The following is a 17,619-nucleotide window of genomic DNA, read 5'->3' on the forward strand; positions in this document are numbered from 1 at the left end:
TGTACTAAGACAGTCATAAGGTATGGGAAACCAGTCACCTGATGAGCACTGTTGTCATGATGTATGGGAACCAGTCATCTGAATGGATAGTTCTGAAGGTAACAGTGCTCATTACAATTGTAGTTGCAGAGATATTGATATTGTTGAATTTAATTCCTTAAACACACAAATAGAGAACAAAAGCAATTGCAAGCAGGATTACAAAAGACTGATCTGAACTTTCCTTCAGTTGCAATATATCATATCATAAAACTACCTTGACCAAAAGCTTTAACCTAAAGTGGGACAGACGAACGACTGAAAAAATGGACAAACAAACAAAGAGAAGCACAGACCAGAAAACATAATGCCCATAAATGGTGCATATTAATATTAAATGGGAAATAAAAGACATTTGAGAGAACAATGATTAACACAGTTTCAAGCTATAATTACATTCATATTCATTAATGTCCCTATTCTTTTATATTCTATTTCCTTATTTAACTGACATTACTTATTCTAGCAGTGTGCCAATATTTTATTACCCTTGCATTTTTTTAAAGTTGGAAACTATTTATGGTAGTTAACCTACATGTATACTGATATTTCCCTTTAATCCATCAACAACTTCCTACTCATAGCTACTACTACTAAGTCATCAACTACTTAAAGTAGCCACTATGGAGAACTTTGGCTCGGATATCTTGAACAAGTTTTGAATTATAATCCTGTCAGCGACAATTACAAAGAAGCCAACTTTTGGAGTAAATTATATTGTGATAGAATGCAGCAACAGTGAAGAACTGAAATACCACTTAACACATTTCTCGAGTTGTTCAAACAAAATTGTACTGTTAAGATACGATATATCTGTTGTAAGTGACATTTAATTGACTGTTATATTATGTAGCAGTATTCAAATAATCCAAGTCAAAGTCACCAAGATGCTTGTTCATTGCTTGTTCATTGTAATAAATAAAAACGTTTGTTTACAGATGTAAGAAGTAAAGTTTTTAAGCACAACATTAAACAGGTTTCAAAAGAAAACCTGAAGAAGAATTCTTCTACTCAAATCAATCTGGTTATTTTAGTTAAAAACAATTTTACTACATTTAGATAAAGACCTTTGATAGAAAGAAGAGTAGACATATAAACACTCCTGGAAGTTGTTCCACAAAAAAACAAGTTTGTTATTAGTGAGATTTTGATTTTTTGTGACGAATTATTCGTCAATATATAAAAAGTCCACAGTACATTTTTGGCATTTTTATAGCAAACAATATGGGTTTGGTCATTGCTGAACGACACACAGTAACATCTTATTGTGAAATTTCTTGTTATTTGGACAAGTGGATATAAGATGTCTTACTTGTGATCATACCACATCTCCTTATATATCTATATCTATTTAATTTTTAAGTCTAGACTTTGGGATACATAGAGCTTATATTTTTTTCATTTCAAAAACTGTGTTGGTGTCTTGATAGGGTGGTAAAACTTATGTTGTTGGCTTGTTGTAGTATCTCCTTTTATTCTAGAGCAGTGGTATTTGCTTATCAACAAACCATCTTAACATGGTAAATACAATTTGAAAAGTACAAATCTTTAAATCTTACGTAACTACACACCCATTGACTATCATTTACACAAATTGACCTTTTAAAACAAATTTGTTGGTATTTGAATTATAAGTTTGATCATGTTAAATAAATTGTTTTTGGGTGATACATAGTATTTGAATACTGTTATAAATATAATACTGTGTCTGTTTAGTATTGTAGTTAGGTGGAGCAAGTATTGTGAAGTACACAACACATCTTTTTCCCACTTTTATTACCCATAATAGTATATGTCAGTAGTGACACCAGTACTTATAATTTATGGATATTGACTTTCAATTCAAATCTGCACATGCTGCACATCATAGGTGTGGATGTTTGCTTATTTCACTGGGGAAAAATCTCGGAGCATACTGCAGGTACCAGTATTCAAAACATTTAGCTGTACGTACTAGTACTTTAAACAATTAGCTGTCATTACCAGTGCTCTAAACACATAGCTCTAAATATCAGAACTCAAAGCATTAAGAAACTTAGCTACAGGTACCAGAACTCAAAAAAACTTAGCTTTAGGTACCAGTACTCAAAACACTTAACTGTAGGTACCAGTAACCAAAAAACTTAGCTGTAGCATAGATGGGTATTACATCTATGGCTGTAGGTAATAGCACCCAAAACACTTAGCTACAGGTACTAGTACCCAAACACTAAGCTGTATATACTAGTACCCAAAACACTTAGCTGTAGGTACCAGTACTCAAGACACTAAGCTATCAGTACCGTACCCAAAACACTTAGCTGTAGGTACCAGTACTCACAACACAAAGATGTCAGTACTGTACTCAAAACACTTAGCTGTAGGTACCAGTACCAAATACTTAGCTGTAGGTACCAGTACCAAAATACTTAGCTGATGTTACCAGTACTGGAAATACTCAGCTAAAGCTGCTTTTAACTACTACAAACATGTCTAGTTAAATTTGAATCGAAGTGTTCAAATATTAATTAGAAAACTAGTTGAAAAAAAGATAATAGCATGAAAAATTTTATATTTAAAAAGCTATAAAAACAATTATCATCATTTATTTATCAGGCTAATATCATAAAATGTCTCTTGTGGTTATTTTTCATCAGAAAATATTTTATCTACCTGTTTATTTTAGTCTTCAAGACTTTAATATATTCAACTCTGATGAATATCAGAATTTTGCATTCAAATCTTCTAGCAATATTTCTGAAAGGTTATACGTAACTTTATCACATATAACTATGATTTAGGTCAGTTTAGGTTGCTGTCCCATCAAGATATACCCCATATCTCCTTTAATTAATTTCTTTAGAATGTGAAAGTACAAATATAGTGCCCTAACCTATATTTCACATATTTCTTCTCCTATTAGCAGCAGTATTCAGATATTAAATTTGATTAAGTCAATATTTGTACATGTCTAGTTATTTCAGCAAAATAATAAAATTAGATTAAAGGTACTTTTACATTCATATGCTTCAAATGACTAAACAAACAAAAATCTATTACAATATGAATTTATTAATTCCTTTTTTTCTTGTTGAAATTAATTAAGGTTCAATACGTCTGAAACCAAGCAAAAATAAATATTAATCAAAGTAATATGGCTATTTTTATCTAAATATGCATACAAATACTTCAAAATGCAACTTCTCTAAACATGGTTTAAAGTTCTCAAAATCACATTAAAATCGTCAAAGGAATGTCAAGCACATTAGAACATGCTCTCAAATGTAGAAAATGATGATTTGATCTGCACCTAAATCTATTCCTTTATTTACTTTCAGGATGCAAAAGTTTAATAACCACAAGTATAAATGTCAATGTTTAAATGAGCATTCTTTAAAACATTATGTCTGAATAAAACAATGTTACATAGTTGTTGACTGTAAATTGAGAAATTTTCTGAATGACTTTATTTCAAGCTCACTTTCATTTCTTTCATTAAAGTGGGTGGTTCTGCATCATAAAACCAGGTTTAACCTACCGGTATCAAATTTCCATCACAATGGGCTTTTTTTTATCAAACCTGGTTTAACCATCAACTTCCAATACAGAGTATTCTAACTGTAGGCAATTGGTAAAAACATTTTCGTTGTGTGTTCTAACAGTGATTCAAAAAATTTCCAGTGACTTTCAATATTTTAATTGATAGAATATAGTTAAATAAAACTTTAAAATACTTGGATGGAGGAAGGTTCCGGGTTTGGAAATTGTAATGTCTATTCTAATATTTTGACATCACTTGAAAAAAATCTGGCTACCATACTAAATTCTCCCCCTTTTCCAAAGGAACTTCAAGATCTAGAAATTCCTGACTTTTACAGAATTATCATTTATTTGTTTTTTCGATACTCCCCTTCAAATCAGGCTATCACCACTATTTACCACCCCTAACAAGCTTCAACAAAACTTTCCCGGTGGAGAAAACTAGTCCACAGTAAACATACTTACTTACCTGTCATTACAGTCTATAAATTCCACAAAAATAATAAATAGCTACAACTTTATCAGTAAAATCGATGACTATTGATACAATTATCTTGTCAAATTCATTCATTGATCCGCCTAATTCAACAAAACAACAGGAATTTGTTCTAATATTATAAGTATGTCATCCTAAGGCAAGCGAGGGAGCCTCTCAAATGACCATTGATCACAGATATTTATAAAATCATTAAAACAACAGTTCTGATAAGTTTTTCAAGGTATTAAAGGAAAAGTAATGACAATGTTAACAAAGAAGCTTGATGAATATTCCCACTTTCATACTACAATAGTTTTAATGATTATTACTCTCAATCTAAAACAGAATATTAAACAAAGGAGATGAAACACTTTCTACAGTAATCCCATAGAGAGGAAAGATTACCTTATTCTTTTCATTAATCAAGATATGATCTTTCAACTAAAACATTCAAGTGTTGATGTCTTTTTTTATGGTTAAACTTTTTCATACTTTGAATGATCCATGATCTTTAAGGTTGTGTTAAACAACAGGGACCATGTTCTTGTTCAGCATCTTCTATTTTTATTGATTGATAGATTGTTGATGTTTTAGTGCCACTTTTAAGCACCACTTTTGACCATCAAAATTTTGCAAAGGACCAACACGATATCAGGACTTGACAATAGAAATAATAGCAAGGACCAGCAGATTTTCTTCAAGGACCAAAAGGGGGAAAAAATTTGAGGGAGGAAAAGACAGAAAGGTGCAGAAAGGGATAACTATTTCTCTAATTTTTGTGCTATTTTCACATTTCCTGATCTTAGTGAGAAAAATATTTCTCCCCACAAGTGAAAAATCTGTTCTCTGCAACTGATTAGTCAAAATTTGAATATGATGTCTAAAAGTTTTGTTTTCTTCTGATTTTTTTTCTATTGTGACGCCATGAAAAAAGGTGGCAATGCCTGATGACGTCACATTTAAAGGACACAAGATTCCGACACTATAACTTGTGTATTACGATATTTCTCCATTCTCGGCAGTTAAATTTAAGTAATTTAAAGAGCATGGCAAGCATCACGCTTTAAAGAATAAAATTTAACTGTCTTGAGAAGAGAAATATTGTATTACATTTGTTGCAGTGTAGGAATCTATATGTCTCCAATTTTTTTTTCAAGAGGATAAAAGCAAAATGTTAATTTGCAAACAACAATAACAACTGGACAACAAGTTCCTGGTTTGAAACAAGACATATACAGATTGCAGCAGGGTTAAACATGTTTGTGAATAACAAATTGAGTAGGATTGGCTTACACTAGATTGACATTGCAAGCAATAGCGTACTTCACTAGTTACTGTGAAGGTTATATACTTTTTTGCACAATGAACTCAGCCACCCAGATATAACATATTATATTGATTATACATCCTGGTGAGATAGTATTGAATTATCCTGAAACTTTCTAAGGCTAACATCAGTCTGCAAGTCACATCTTATAGGATTATTGTATGAAATACATTAAGAGGATAATTGTTAGAAGAAGGAATATATTGGTAGACGAAGACCACTCTACAAGAGACTAAACTGGAAAGAAATACCTTGTACATTAAAGGAACAATGAATTCATTTATATTATTCTTCACCTAAAACTTTAAAATATGGTTGGAAACATTTTTTTTTAATTAAGAGAAAAATCATTTATAGTGTCAGCTCTGTAATAATTCATAGTAAGAAATAATTTATTGCCTATAGAAAGATAAATCCTTATTAAACAAGGTCAGCTCCAGCTTTACACATATTATAAATTTTATCATTATGTAATATATATATATATTGCATGATAAATTGTAGACCATTAAGATTACAGAAAATCCCAAACTTAACTACAATTATTGGAGAACTGATAATATTGGCACCATCCTGATTTAATCCTTAAATGATCAAAATTGAAACTCTGAACATTAAGAAAGGGCTAATCTAAAAAATTGTTGAAAGTGCTTCCTCTAATTGAGTTGTATGATATCTGTGTTAGTAAATATATACATGTAGCATGTATCAGTCAACCTTCTTGCTGCATAGCCTTTTACTCTACTGTGGTAGCATGAATGTTCATGCAATACCTTGGCCCAGCTGAAGCCCCTCTTAATGCATGATTTTCTTGCTATGTTGTAGACCGATTGGAGGCATTGTGCTGTTTTATGCATTATTGTCAGGTTGTTCAAGAACCACGTGTTTCAGGAAAACTGTGGATTCATTTATCATTTATTTTCCTCATCACAAATTTTTGTGGATCTATGAAAAAATGTATTGTATGCAAAACTGGTTTGTGTTTTTTTAAAAATCCACACATTAATGCATGCTTTATCTGTTTCTTAAATAAATGAACAAAAATTTCAAGGCATGGGTTATCCATGAATAATAATAATTGCATTATACGTATACCCTCATCTATTTAGTTGAGACCGTAAGTTTGGGGAAAGTTATATTTTTTTGGTTCAATTCTAACCATTAGAGAGAATATAAAAGCCCTAATTTAATACGACAAAAAACATATACAGTCAGTTTCAATCTTAGTTTGAAACAAGTTACATAATGTATAAGCAGAAAACCAAGTCAAAATATATATAATTTTAAAAGTACGGTATTCAAATACATGTACTGGTTTTTTTTGGTTGGATTATATTCAGACACCAAATGAATTGACAATGGTAACATTAGCACAGCAGTACCCACTGACAGTAAATTAAACTAGGATGCACATTTTTAAATATTTTGCATATATTTATAAATTTAGGTCAAATTCTAGAGTGCAAAATAAACTTTGCAGTAGGAGCTGTTCTGTAAAAAATCTTTAAAAAAGTCCACCAGTTGTACTTTACCTGAGCCTCTGTAAAATGTTAACTTTCACAGAGGACTCAGGAGCAATCTTAACACTTTGAGACTTAGCCCTTATGAGTATTTTTGGGGATATTTTAATGCATTGAAAAGTAATTATTCAAGAATGACAAAAGTGGGGTACAAAAATGTAATTCAATACAAATTTGAGAGTCTGCATGTTTTTGAAAAATTCTCCTAGGAAAAGGGTTCTTTTGCTGGAGCAAGAATATTGCAACAAAATCATTACAATCCATTTCATTGGAGAAAAAATTCAAAAAATCATCTCTTTTACAAGTTCAAACTTACTACTGTTGACTTTTCAAACTAGTAGTCTTTCTGTAATATTCAAACTATAATTAACTTTCTAAAAGACACTAAACTAAAGTTCAAGTTCATGTGATCAATTTAAAAGTCAAAAAGTCTTTGTGTGCTATTTAACATTTTATTTTAAACAAACAGAATTATGCTTCAGAGGTCCCCATGATTTTAATTTATACATTTTTAACTTTATTTCTAATTAAGCGGAACAGTGTTTTAATTAGGTCTTTGCACCATATAGGGTAACTGATTTAAGTATAGAGTTTCACTTTCTAACTTCATATTTTAATCTGATAGTAAGAGTGGTTTGACTGCCTATTAGACAACTATCAACTGGAGAACAACCCAAATGAATGTAAACATTTGCTGCAAATTCAGAAATTATTGCATTTATTTATCATTGTGATATTGAGCAGTCTGTAGTTATCCAAAATCCTGTTTAATTCATATATAAAAAATTAAAATGCTAGTTAAAATTATTGCGACTAGAATCCTGTTGCATTTTTCACACTAAATAAAACATCGCAATTAATTTTGAATTTACAGTAGACAACTATCAACTAGAGACCAAACCATGACCATGAGAATGTAAACATTAAGTTTTTACATTAGAAAACTTTCCTAATACCATCTTAACTGACCCCATAACGTCCCCCAATTTTTAATTCTTGACCTTTTCATCTAACTTATAACTGAAGTGTCCAGCTTGTTAGCATTATAACAATTCTATCAAGAGAAGAATATAACCTAATCTTCTTACTCTTAAAACCTGTTGAACAACAATGGCTATACTAGCATTGGATTTCGTTATGACATTCTTTAAATAGATTCATTTATTTCTGTTATATAACTTTTTTAAATAATACTACAAACACAGACCTGAAGATCAAACAACATACTTCAATACAATTTGAGAATTATTTTTTTTATGTTGCCTAATTTTTTCAAAACATCTGTTTTGAGTTGTAGACTTTAATTTAATAATTTCAGTTTTAACAGACATTGGTATCATATTTAATAATCAAACAAAACATATGTGTGTATTGTAAATAGCTATATAAATTCAAAAGCAGCTTTATAGTTTGACAAGTCATTTTTGAGGTCCTTTATAGCTTGCTGTTCAGTATGAGCTGAGGCTCTGTGTTAAAGACCGTACTTTGAACTTTAACAGTTTACTTTTACAAGTTGCGACTTGGATGGAGAGATGTCTCATTAGCACTCATACCACATCTTCTTATATCTGTTTGATCCAAAGGTCTGATTCTCTGAGAGACAGAAAGCCTAAGGTTTGATCCAAATGTCTGATTCTCTGAGAGACAAAATGCCTAAGCTTTGATCCTGAGGTCTGACACATTTTACACAAGTGGATATACTTGTCATAGTGTCTGCTTAAAAAGGACAAGAAAAATGTTGACTCAAATTTTGATAGAATAAGCCAATCAGCTAGAAGGTCTTTAAAAAAACCACCTGCAATATCTTAGCCCAAATGGCATCCCAATAATGTATTCATTAAAACTCATCACTATTTTTTGGGTAATTAAGACATGCTACACCACTGCATTGTCATAATAATCCAATTCGTAACGTACCTTAAGTCTTTACTACAGAAAAATCTGACAAAAATTAATTCTCTAGTTTGTCTTTAAAGTCAATACATATTTGTTAACAGTATAGCAACCATCATTTAAACAAACTATATACCAATCTATAACCTACTTTTTATCAATTCAATACATGCATATTTGCTTTAATGTTGAAGAATGAAAAAGAAGTTAGAATGCACAATGTAAATAGCTAGTTGTTAATATATGCTTTTGCTCTGAACCTTTTCATTAGTCCATACAACAATAATTATATTCATGCTTTAATCACTTGCTGTGAACGTGTACTACGGTAGCTCACCAATGTGGATTTGATCACCTCCTCATTTAAAGGGCAAATAAGTGTGAAGAATAATAAATATATACAGGGGTTTTGATTAGGTTTAATAAAACTTTGAATCAGTCCTTTTAAACCACAAACCATTGCAAAATATTTACTATTTTTAAAGACTTAATTGTAGAATAATTTAGTTGTTCAGTATTTCACTTCCAAATTCCAATGCATTAGTTATTTAATTTTAAACAATTATCCTTTTTAAACTATTCTACATATTTTTATCCTCTTAATTGAAAAAAATAATGATTTCCAATATTTGAAACTTTTGAACCTGATTTGCTTACTCAGCATTTTATAGTTTATTGCAAATTTCTAGAAACTTCTAATCCTATAAACATGAAATTTCAAAGCAGAAATACAACATTTTTACATAACTCCTAAAAAAATCTTAGTTACAAAGTCATTCTAGCAACTGGGATTATACTTATCAATTAATCGCAATCAACATACGTAAATTTCAAATCAACATTTACCTATACTTATCAAAACGTCAATTACTTATCCATTCTATTTAATGAATTGGGTTTTATAACTTCAAAATAAGGTAATAAATTCTAAACCATTTGAAAAACATAAGAAAAAGGCCATGTACGATGTAGAGTCTTATCAAAGAAATTCCTCAATAATCCATACTCAATCATGATCTAATACTGATAAAGAGAGTTTCACCTCGGAGGTGATGCTTCTATACGTCCCCAGCGAAGTTTGTAAAAATGTAGTAAATAATTTTGTTATCCTATGCAAACAGTTACATACTTGATACACACGATCCCACACTGCTAGCAGCGTGATATTAATTCCAAACTATCGACAAGTACTTAGGTCTTAAGATAACTGACAAATGTTTTTGTATCCCTACTTGTCAAACATGTAAAACAATAATTCTAACCAGACTGTAAATATAGGCAGCTAAACCAGCAGGGATCAGTGATTATTTCTTGTATTGCTCTAAATAAAGACTGAATCAATAAAAACTGAATCAATACAAATTACAAAAAAATAGTCCCCAGTCTTTTGCTTCTTCATATTTTCCTCCTGTCTATATGTAGCTAGGAGTCCTCATTTGGAGGCAAATAAATTATATAAATTAACACTGTAAAACAAATAAAATTATCTCTTTACACATATAAATAAATGAGTTTCTTATAGTGAGTGTCTTGAGATGAAATTTCTTTTTCATAGTGGCTGATTCTTTAGACTCTTATTTATATTGCTAAAGCAAAACCCTCTGTTCAATAAAATTTCAGACAAAGTACATTTAAGATCACTTTTGAGTTTTACTTCATATGTGTAGAAGTATTCTTGTCCCCCTTTTTTAGATAATTGGTTTCATCTTAAACCAAATAATCATTGACTACAGACTTCCCCATGGCATAAACTTTTTTGACTCAATAAACCTGAAGCTCATTTTTTAAAAACTTTAGTCAGATTCTATTGGCTTGAAGAGAAGAGTTTTACAAGCCATTGCCGAAGGACTTGTGGTTATACGTGAAGACTGTGACTAGCTTATCAACCTACCTTCTCCTATATCTTTAATACTCTTCTTAAACTTTCGTTTCATTGGCCCGTCATCTGACTGGGCGGAGTCTGTCGATCCTGTTTCCCATAGTCTGTCATTTTCAGCAGTTTTGTATTCATTATTGTTTTCCTGAGGATTGGAGTTGGTCCCTTGATAATGCGTAGTATGTTTGGCAGAGGAAGACTTGGCAGCACCAGGCACCATAACATCCACATGAGTTAATCTATTCTCCGTCCCCACACGTTTTTGATCGTGTGGAGCATGTGAGGTAGGCTCATTTAGAAATCGTATTTCCGTTTCCCTGATAGCACGCGAGTCAGTGAGTGTTGTCTGTATAGAGTTAGGCGGTGAATTAGAACGGAGAAATGTCAAATTATTATATTGCCCTGGTGGCAAGTCCAAATATGTGCCATCAGGGTTAATTTCCCTTAGTTCTTGTTTGTCTCTAAAATCTACACGTTTTCCTTCCATTTTAGAAGCAGAAGTAAAATCTTCATTCTCGTCATCTGAATAGTCAACACACAAAATAAACAAAAATTACTACATGTAAACAAAAGTATAAAAGAGTGTATGTAAACTGTGGTTTCATTTATTTTTGTAAGTATCAACTATAAGTATTTTGAATCAAGGAAGAAGAAATTGTATAAACACTTGATTTTACCTAGATTTGCACACAGCTATAAGCCTTCAGAATATTTAAAAATCTTTTAACATTTAAATTTATGGTTTAGCTTTATCCAAGATATTCATGAAAAACTTGGTACCCCATGAATAATAATAATACCTCAGTACACTACATTGTGTAAGTTTTTAAGGATCAAAACAGAAAATCTAGCTAAAGAATTATCATGACAAGGGTCAACTATTACAGGTCATATCATTTGAAGGTTCTTCTGATATGTGCACTATTACCCCCAAAAGTATGTTGGTTGTTGGTGGATTTTCCTATCCTCATCTAACTATTTAAATGAAATAAACTTGATAAGTTTATTGCTCATTCTTTTTTCTGTCTTTTAACAATTTGTGTTGTTAGGTTGATGTCTCATTGAGGCTCAACCAACATCTTTTAAATATGCAGGTTTACAAATGTACTAACAAATATCTGTTAGAACCACATCAATGTTTCTTCTGATGTCAATTGTAAAAGACCTAAATACTCTTTTTAATAAAAAGATTTTTACCACATAAAGTTTTGCACAATTTATAAGCCTAAAAAACTTTTTTGTATGAAAAGATTTCATCAATAACAGGATCTCTTTATGAGGAGTGTCAAATCTATTCAGAAAACAAATCTAAGTTTTCATTCACTTTTTCTTTCCCATTAAACAAATTGAAACACATGAAAAATAAAAGAAATCACAAATGGATATCATATTTTCCTTTTTAAAAGTTATATTTGCTGTTAAATACAATTTTTCAAGATAAAAACCACGAATCAAACAATGAAAACTTTTTAAAAGACACATACATTTCTTACAAATCAACTTTATATAATATAACAGAGATGTGGCACGGTCATCAATGAGACAACTATCCAACAGAGTTCAAAGTTCATGGATAGAATTCTCTTTTAATCAAGGATTAACTTGTCATCATAAGAATGTTCTGCACTTAGGAGAGATCCAGCTTAATGTATTGATTCAAATCAATGTTGTTCAAGTTACATATAGGGCAAGATGTGACCTATCATTGATTTAATCTAAACTAGAGGCTCTAAAGAGCCTGTGTTGCTCACCTTGGTGTATGTGAATATTAAACAAAGGATTCAGTAAAAATTTACAAATTTTATGAAAATTGTTAAAAATTGACTATAAAGGACAATAACTCCTTAATTGACCATTTTGGTCATGCTGACTTATTTTTAGGTCTTACTTTGCTGTACATTATTGCTGTTTACAGTTTATCTCTATCTATAGTAATATTCAAGATAATAACCTAAAACAGCAAAATTTCCCTAAAATTACCAATTCAGAGGCAGCAACCCAACAACGGGTTGTCCTATTAATCTGAAAATTTCAGGGCTGAAAGATCTAAACCTGATAAACAATTATACCTCATGTCAGATTCGCTATTAATGCTTTGGATTTTGAGTTATAAGCCAAAAACTGCATTTTACCCCTATGTTTTATTTTTAGCCATTGCGTCCATCTTGATTGGTTGGCCGGGCCACGCCACACATTTTTGAAACCCAAAATATGATTGTGGCCAAGTTTGAATTAATTTGGTCCAGCAGTTTTAGAGGAGAAGATTTTTGTAAAAGATATATTTGATTTATGAAAAATGGTTAAAAATTGACTTTAAAGGGCAATAACTCTTAAAGGGGCTTAACTGACCATTTTGGTTATGTTGACCTATTTGTAAATCTTACTTTGCTGAAAATGATGGCTGTTATTTATCTCTTTCTAAAATAATATTCAAGATAATAACCAAAAACAGCAAAATTTCCCTAATATTACCAATTTAGGGGTAGCAACCCAACAACGGGTTGTCCGATTCATCTGAAAATTTCAGGGCAGATAGATCTTAACCTGGTTAACAATTTTACCCCACGTTAGATTTTCCCTAAATGCTTTGGTTTCAGAGTTATAAGCCAAAAATTGCATTTTACCCCATGTTCTATTTTTAGCCAAGGTGGCCATCTTGTTGGTTTGGCAGGTCACGCCACACATAACTTAACCAGATAAGGAATGGATTAAGATATGGAAAGACTACCTACATGTGCCTCTCTCAGTATATGATGAAGGAGAATCATACAAAAGGCCCTGATTTATGATTTTTGAGATCCAAGAAAGTGTTATCACAAAACAAATCAATTTGATTCTAAACTCACCTTTTTTGCTGATTTTTCTTGTTTCTCTGTTTCTCATTACATTGCTCCTTCCATACTTGTCCACAACAGCCTAAAATATATATCTGCATGTATCATCTGCTTATTGTCATTGGCAGCTATATAAGATAGTCATGTAAAGTCAAAGAGGTTTATTCTATTGTTATAATAGATATTACACAAGCTGGTGAATGGTGATACAAAGTTTCCCTAATGGAATGAACAGAATTGTGAAAGAAAAAAAAATCACTTGAATAATTCTGCTTTCAACAGCTTAAATTTCTAACTGTCATGTTAACGCATGGAGAAAATTGCTTCACATGTGTATGGACTCTATTATAACCCAAATGCATAGAACAAAGAAAAATACTTTTCATCAAATAGAAATATGAAGTTTAAAAAACAATGGCATGTGATAATGTTGTGGGATTTCAGAGCCGCTCTGAAAGCAGGTTCTGAAAGGAAGCAGGCAGCATGAATATAGTTTGAATTGTAAATTGGTGAATGTTTTAAATGAAAATAGCTTTGAGAATACTAGCAACGTTGCCAAACACTGCACAAAGTTTTTGAGGGACCATACACATTCAAGATATGAATTTGGTTCCTTAAATGAAAAAAAGAAAACTATGGAGGGAGTGAAGATCTATTTTAACTTTGTAAGGCATTTCAAAAAGCATTTAAATGTATACCATGGTCTTTCACTTCAAAGTAAAGTATAAAGTAGTCTTTGTGTGTTTTTTGTCAAGAAGACAGCCTTATTTTACACATTCCTAGGAATTTATTACGTAATGTATGTATTGCTGAAAAACCAAACCTTAGTACTTAAATTTACTGTAAAAGTATCCATAAAATACCAAGTTTCCTAGCAATTTAGAAAAAAGTCAAGACATTTAAAATCTATATATGAAGGAGTGAAGAAAATCTCTTTAATTTATGATCTTATGTAGTTTAGGTATGCTTCCGAAATGTATAAAAACAAATTGACTCTGTGAAACTTTATTAAATAAAATCATTGATTTTTGTTTAGTAGTATTGTACTAAGCAGTTATATTTAGTTCATAAGAATAGACAATTAAAATTTTCTCAAATATTTTGTAACAAACAGTAGAATTTTTTTTTGAAAAATAAATATCAATAAAATTGGATAATATATAAAATAAAGTAATTATTTGTAGAAAATGTACATTATTTCCTTGTGAATGATTTTATTGAATAAAGTCAATTAAGTTATTTGAAACACAATACAATCAATCTCTACGGTTTTCAATTATTAAATTTAATAAACATGGAGTTGTCTGCAGTTTATATATGCTTTGTAGTAAGGAAAACTCTAATCTTAATGCTAATACAACAAAGTCAAGTTTCTTTAGAACCAATATCAAACATTGTCATTATTTCATGTTTATTTATTTGCTTTGAAGTTGAATTTCTCTACATATTTTGTAGAATATGTGGCTTTATAAATGTACAACGCTGATACATGTATAAGAATTACTCCCTACCTAACAAACTTTCACCGTGTTTAATTACTCCCTACCTAACAAACTTTTACCATGTCATTTTGGTCTTTTGTGGATAGTTGTCTCACTGGCAATCATACCACATCTTCTTTTTTATATTACTATAGGAGTAATATGCAGAAGTATCTTGTGACCAAATTAAGTTAATGTGTGGCAATGACAAATCTAAAGTAAACTAAGCTGACATTTGAGTTATCTTCATTATTTTTTGCTTTTACATCCAGTTGTTGCATGTGAAAGGCAAGCTACGCTTTTCTAAGGGAATTTTCTTGTATCCTAAAACATATGATGACCTACCCCTGAAGGAAACTCATTGATGTTTGAATTGTCCATGAGAGAACTGTAGTTTCTAACACTTGGATTCCCTGTCTCATTTAAATATACTGGAGAACTGTGTACATCTCCTAGCCGATGTTCTATCTTCCTCAACTGTAAAATATACAGGATAAAATTATTCAAACACACCCTTCATTCTATAACAAAATCTTCCTTAACTGAAAGATATACAGAACAAAATCATTCAATCACACCCTTCATTCTATAACAAAATCTTCCTTAACTGAAAGATATACAGGACAAAATCATTCAAACACACCCTTCATTCTATAACAAAATCTTCCTTAACTGAAAGATATACAGGACAAAATCATTCAAACACACCCTTAATTCTATAACAAAATCTTCCTTAACTGAAAGATATACAGGACAAAATTATTCAAACACACCCTTCATTCTATAACAAAATAACTACTTAATAATCTACCATCATACAATCATCTTATAGCCCTACTAGTCATTTCAGGAAGCTTATAAAGATTGATTGATCATTGTTACTTGCTAATTTTCCAGTGGCAAATATTTCAAGTATATTCAGGAGAAAAAACTGAAGATAAGACAGGTTTGTGCTCCCAAAAATGGTTAACTTTGCACATTTTGTATTTTCTGTCCCAAGTCAGGAGCATGTAATTCAGTTGTTTCCGTTTGTTGCTGTATATCGTACTAATAATTGCAATTTTCTTGTTTGAATTGTTTTATATTTCTATGTTCCTATACAGTACATGTTTGCTCATTGTTGAAGGCCATACAGTAACCTGTAGTTGTTAACATCCACATCTTTTAGTCTCAGGTGAAAAGTTTTCTCATTAGCAATTATAACCAATCTTCTTATCTTTATAGAGATCTTAATAGTTAATTGGTAAAAACAAATTTTTTCTCTTACCTAAAATTTTCAATTTAATTATCGTGAACATACCATAGTAAGTCAAGGTTAGGGAATCAACGTTAAATGGTCGAAACAGGACTTAATTTTTAATAAGATCACTCAATTGGAAAATATTTGTTCAGTTTAATTAGCCACAAAACACTACCGATACCAATCAAAACCATAATATGATAAATGCTACAGTTACCTGTTAAGGTTTTAAAACCAATTCTTGTGCCTTCAATCGGAATTTTATTGTCTAATTTTGTAAAATTATACTATAAATCAAGTTTAATATCTTCCAGTATGACTTGCCTTCCCTTAAAATACAATTGACAGATAAGCTTCTATTTTTTTTCGTCTTTTCTGGTTTTGAAAATTGAAAAAATTGACAAGACAATTAAACTTTAATATTCCAAAGCCAAGGTTAATCTTGAAAATTGATCTGAAGTTAAGAATGATGTATTTATTATGCATTTAAATCTAAATCTGAATATTTGAAGGCTTACTGTATATCATGGAACAATTTTTAAAAGATTTGATTTAATTTTGGTGTTTTAATGCCACTTTATAGGACCTCTTTTTGGCTTTTTTGTGGCGGCCAGTTTTTATTGGTGGAGGAAGCTGAAGCCAGTGTCCAGAGAAAACCACATACCTACAATAGGAAAACTGACAATCCTAGTCAATTAATATAGGAATTGAGTGCACCCACATGAGCGGGGTTTGAACTCACAACCTCAGTGTTGATTTGCTAGTGATTACAGTAGTAACTTCTTAGACAATTCGGCCACCAAGGCCCCATAACTTTTTAAAAAAAAGACAATATACCCAAAGTTTAATATTTATATCAATAGACATGTATCAATATTTCATCAGGATTCTTAAGTTTGCTGCCTTGAAGAATGGGGGTTGGCCTAGGGGCTGTTTTCTGCTTTTGTTAGGATGTTGTCTCTTTGACACATTCTCATTTTCATTCTCAATACTATTTAACACTAACAGTATAACATCTTTAGCAGTGTTTAAAGTCTTCACATAGGTTTGAAAAACAAGTCCTACTACACCAACCAATAGAATTGTTGTTGACTGGTTTTTAATAGCTATCTTACCTCTGATCTTGCCTTGCCTACATTGTTCCATGCTCTGGCAATGTCTGTAAAATAAAAAAAATAAAAACTTTAAATTTTATGATAGGTTTTAAATTTCTCAATGTTGTATTGCAAGATAACAGAATAAACATTGTCCTAAAATATAAAATTGATACTGAAAAGCTCAGCCTTGCTTTTCTTCCCAGCTTCAAAAGCTTATACAAATTAATTCTTTATTTGTTTGTACAATGTACCACCTATATATATATTAACTACAAATGTAGCAATAAACCATCTAAGGTCTCAATTTTACAGAGA

The 17,619-nt window shown here is 30.9% G+C and overlaps 1 protein-coding gene across 2 annotated transcripts in view; it reads right to left on the reverse strand.

Moving 5' to 3' along the window:
* The window catches only part of LOC134708469 (centrosome-associated protein 350-like), a 108,463-nt gene that overhangs the window by 79,977 nt on the left and 10,867 nt on the right, over positions 1 to 17,619 (reverse strand). For both annotated transcript variants that reach the window (XM_063569022.1, XM_063569023.1), the window contains exons 2-5: positions 17,323 to 17,366; positions 15,313 to 15,444; positions 13,499 to 13,568; positions 10,668 to 11,174 (exon numbers count right to left, since the gene is read on the reverse strand). In XM_063569022.1, coding sequence (XP_063425092.1) covers positions 10,668 to 11,174; positions 13,499 to 13,568; positions 15,313 to 15,444; positions 17,323 to 17,366 — 753 coding nt within the window. The remainder of the gene's footprint in view (positions 1 to 10,667; positions 11,175 to 13,498; positions 13,569 to 15,312; positions 15,445 to 17,322; positions 17,367 to 17,619) is intronic.

This window comes from Mytilus trossulus, chromosome 2, assembly GCF_036588685.1.
Source record: "Mytilus trossulus isolate FHL-02 chromosome 2, PNRI_Mtr1.1.1.hap1, whole genome shotgun sequence".
NCBI lineage: Eukaryota > Metazoa > Mollusca > Bivalvia > Mytilida > Mytilidae > Mytilus > Mytilus trossulus.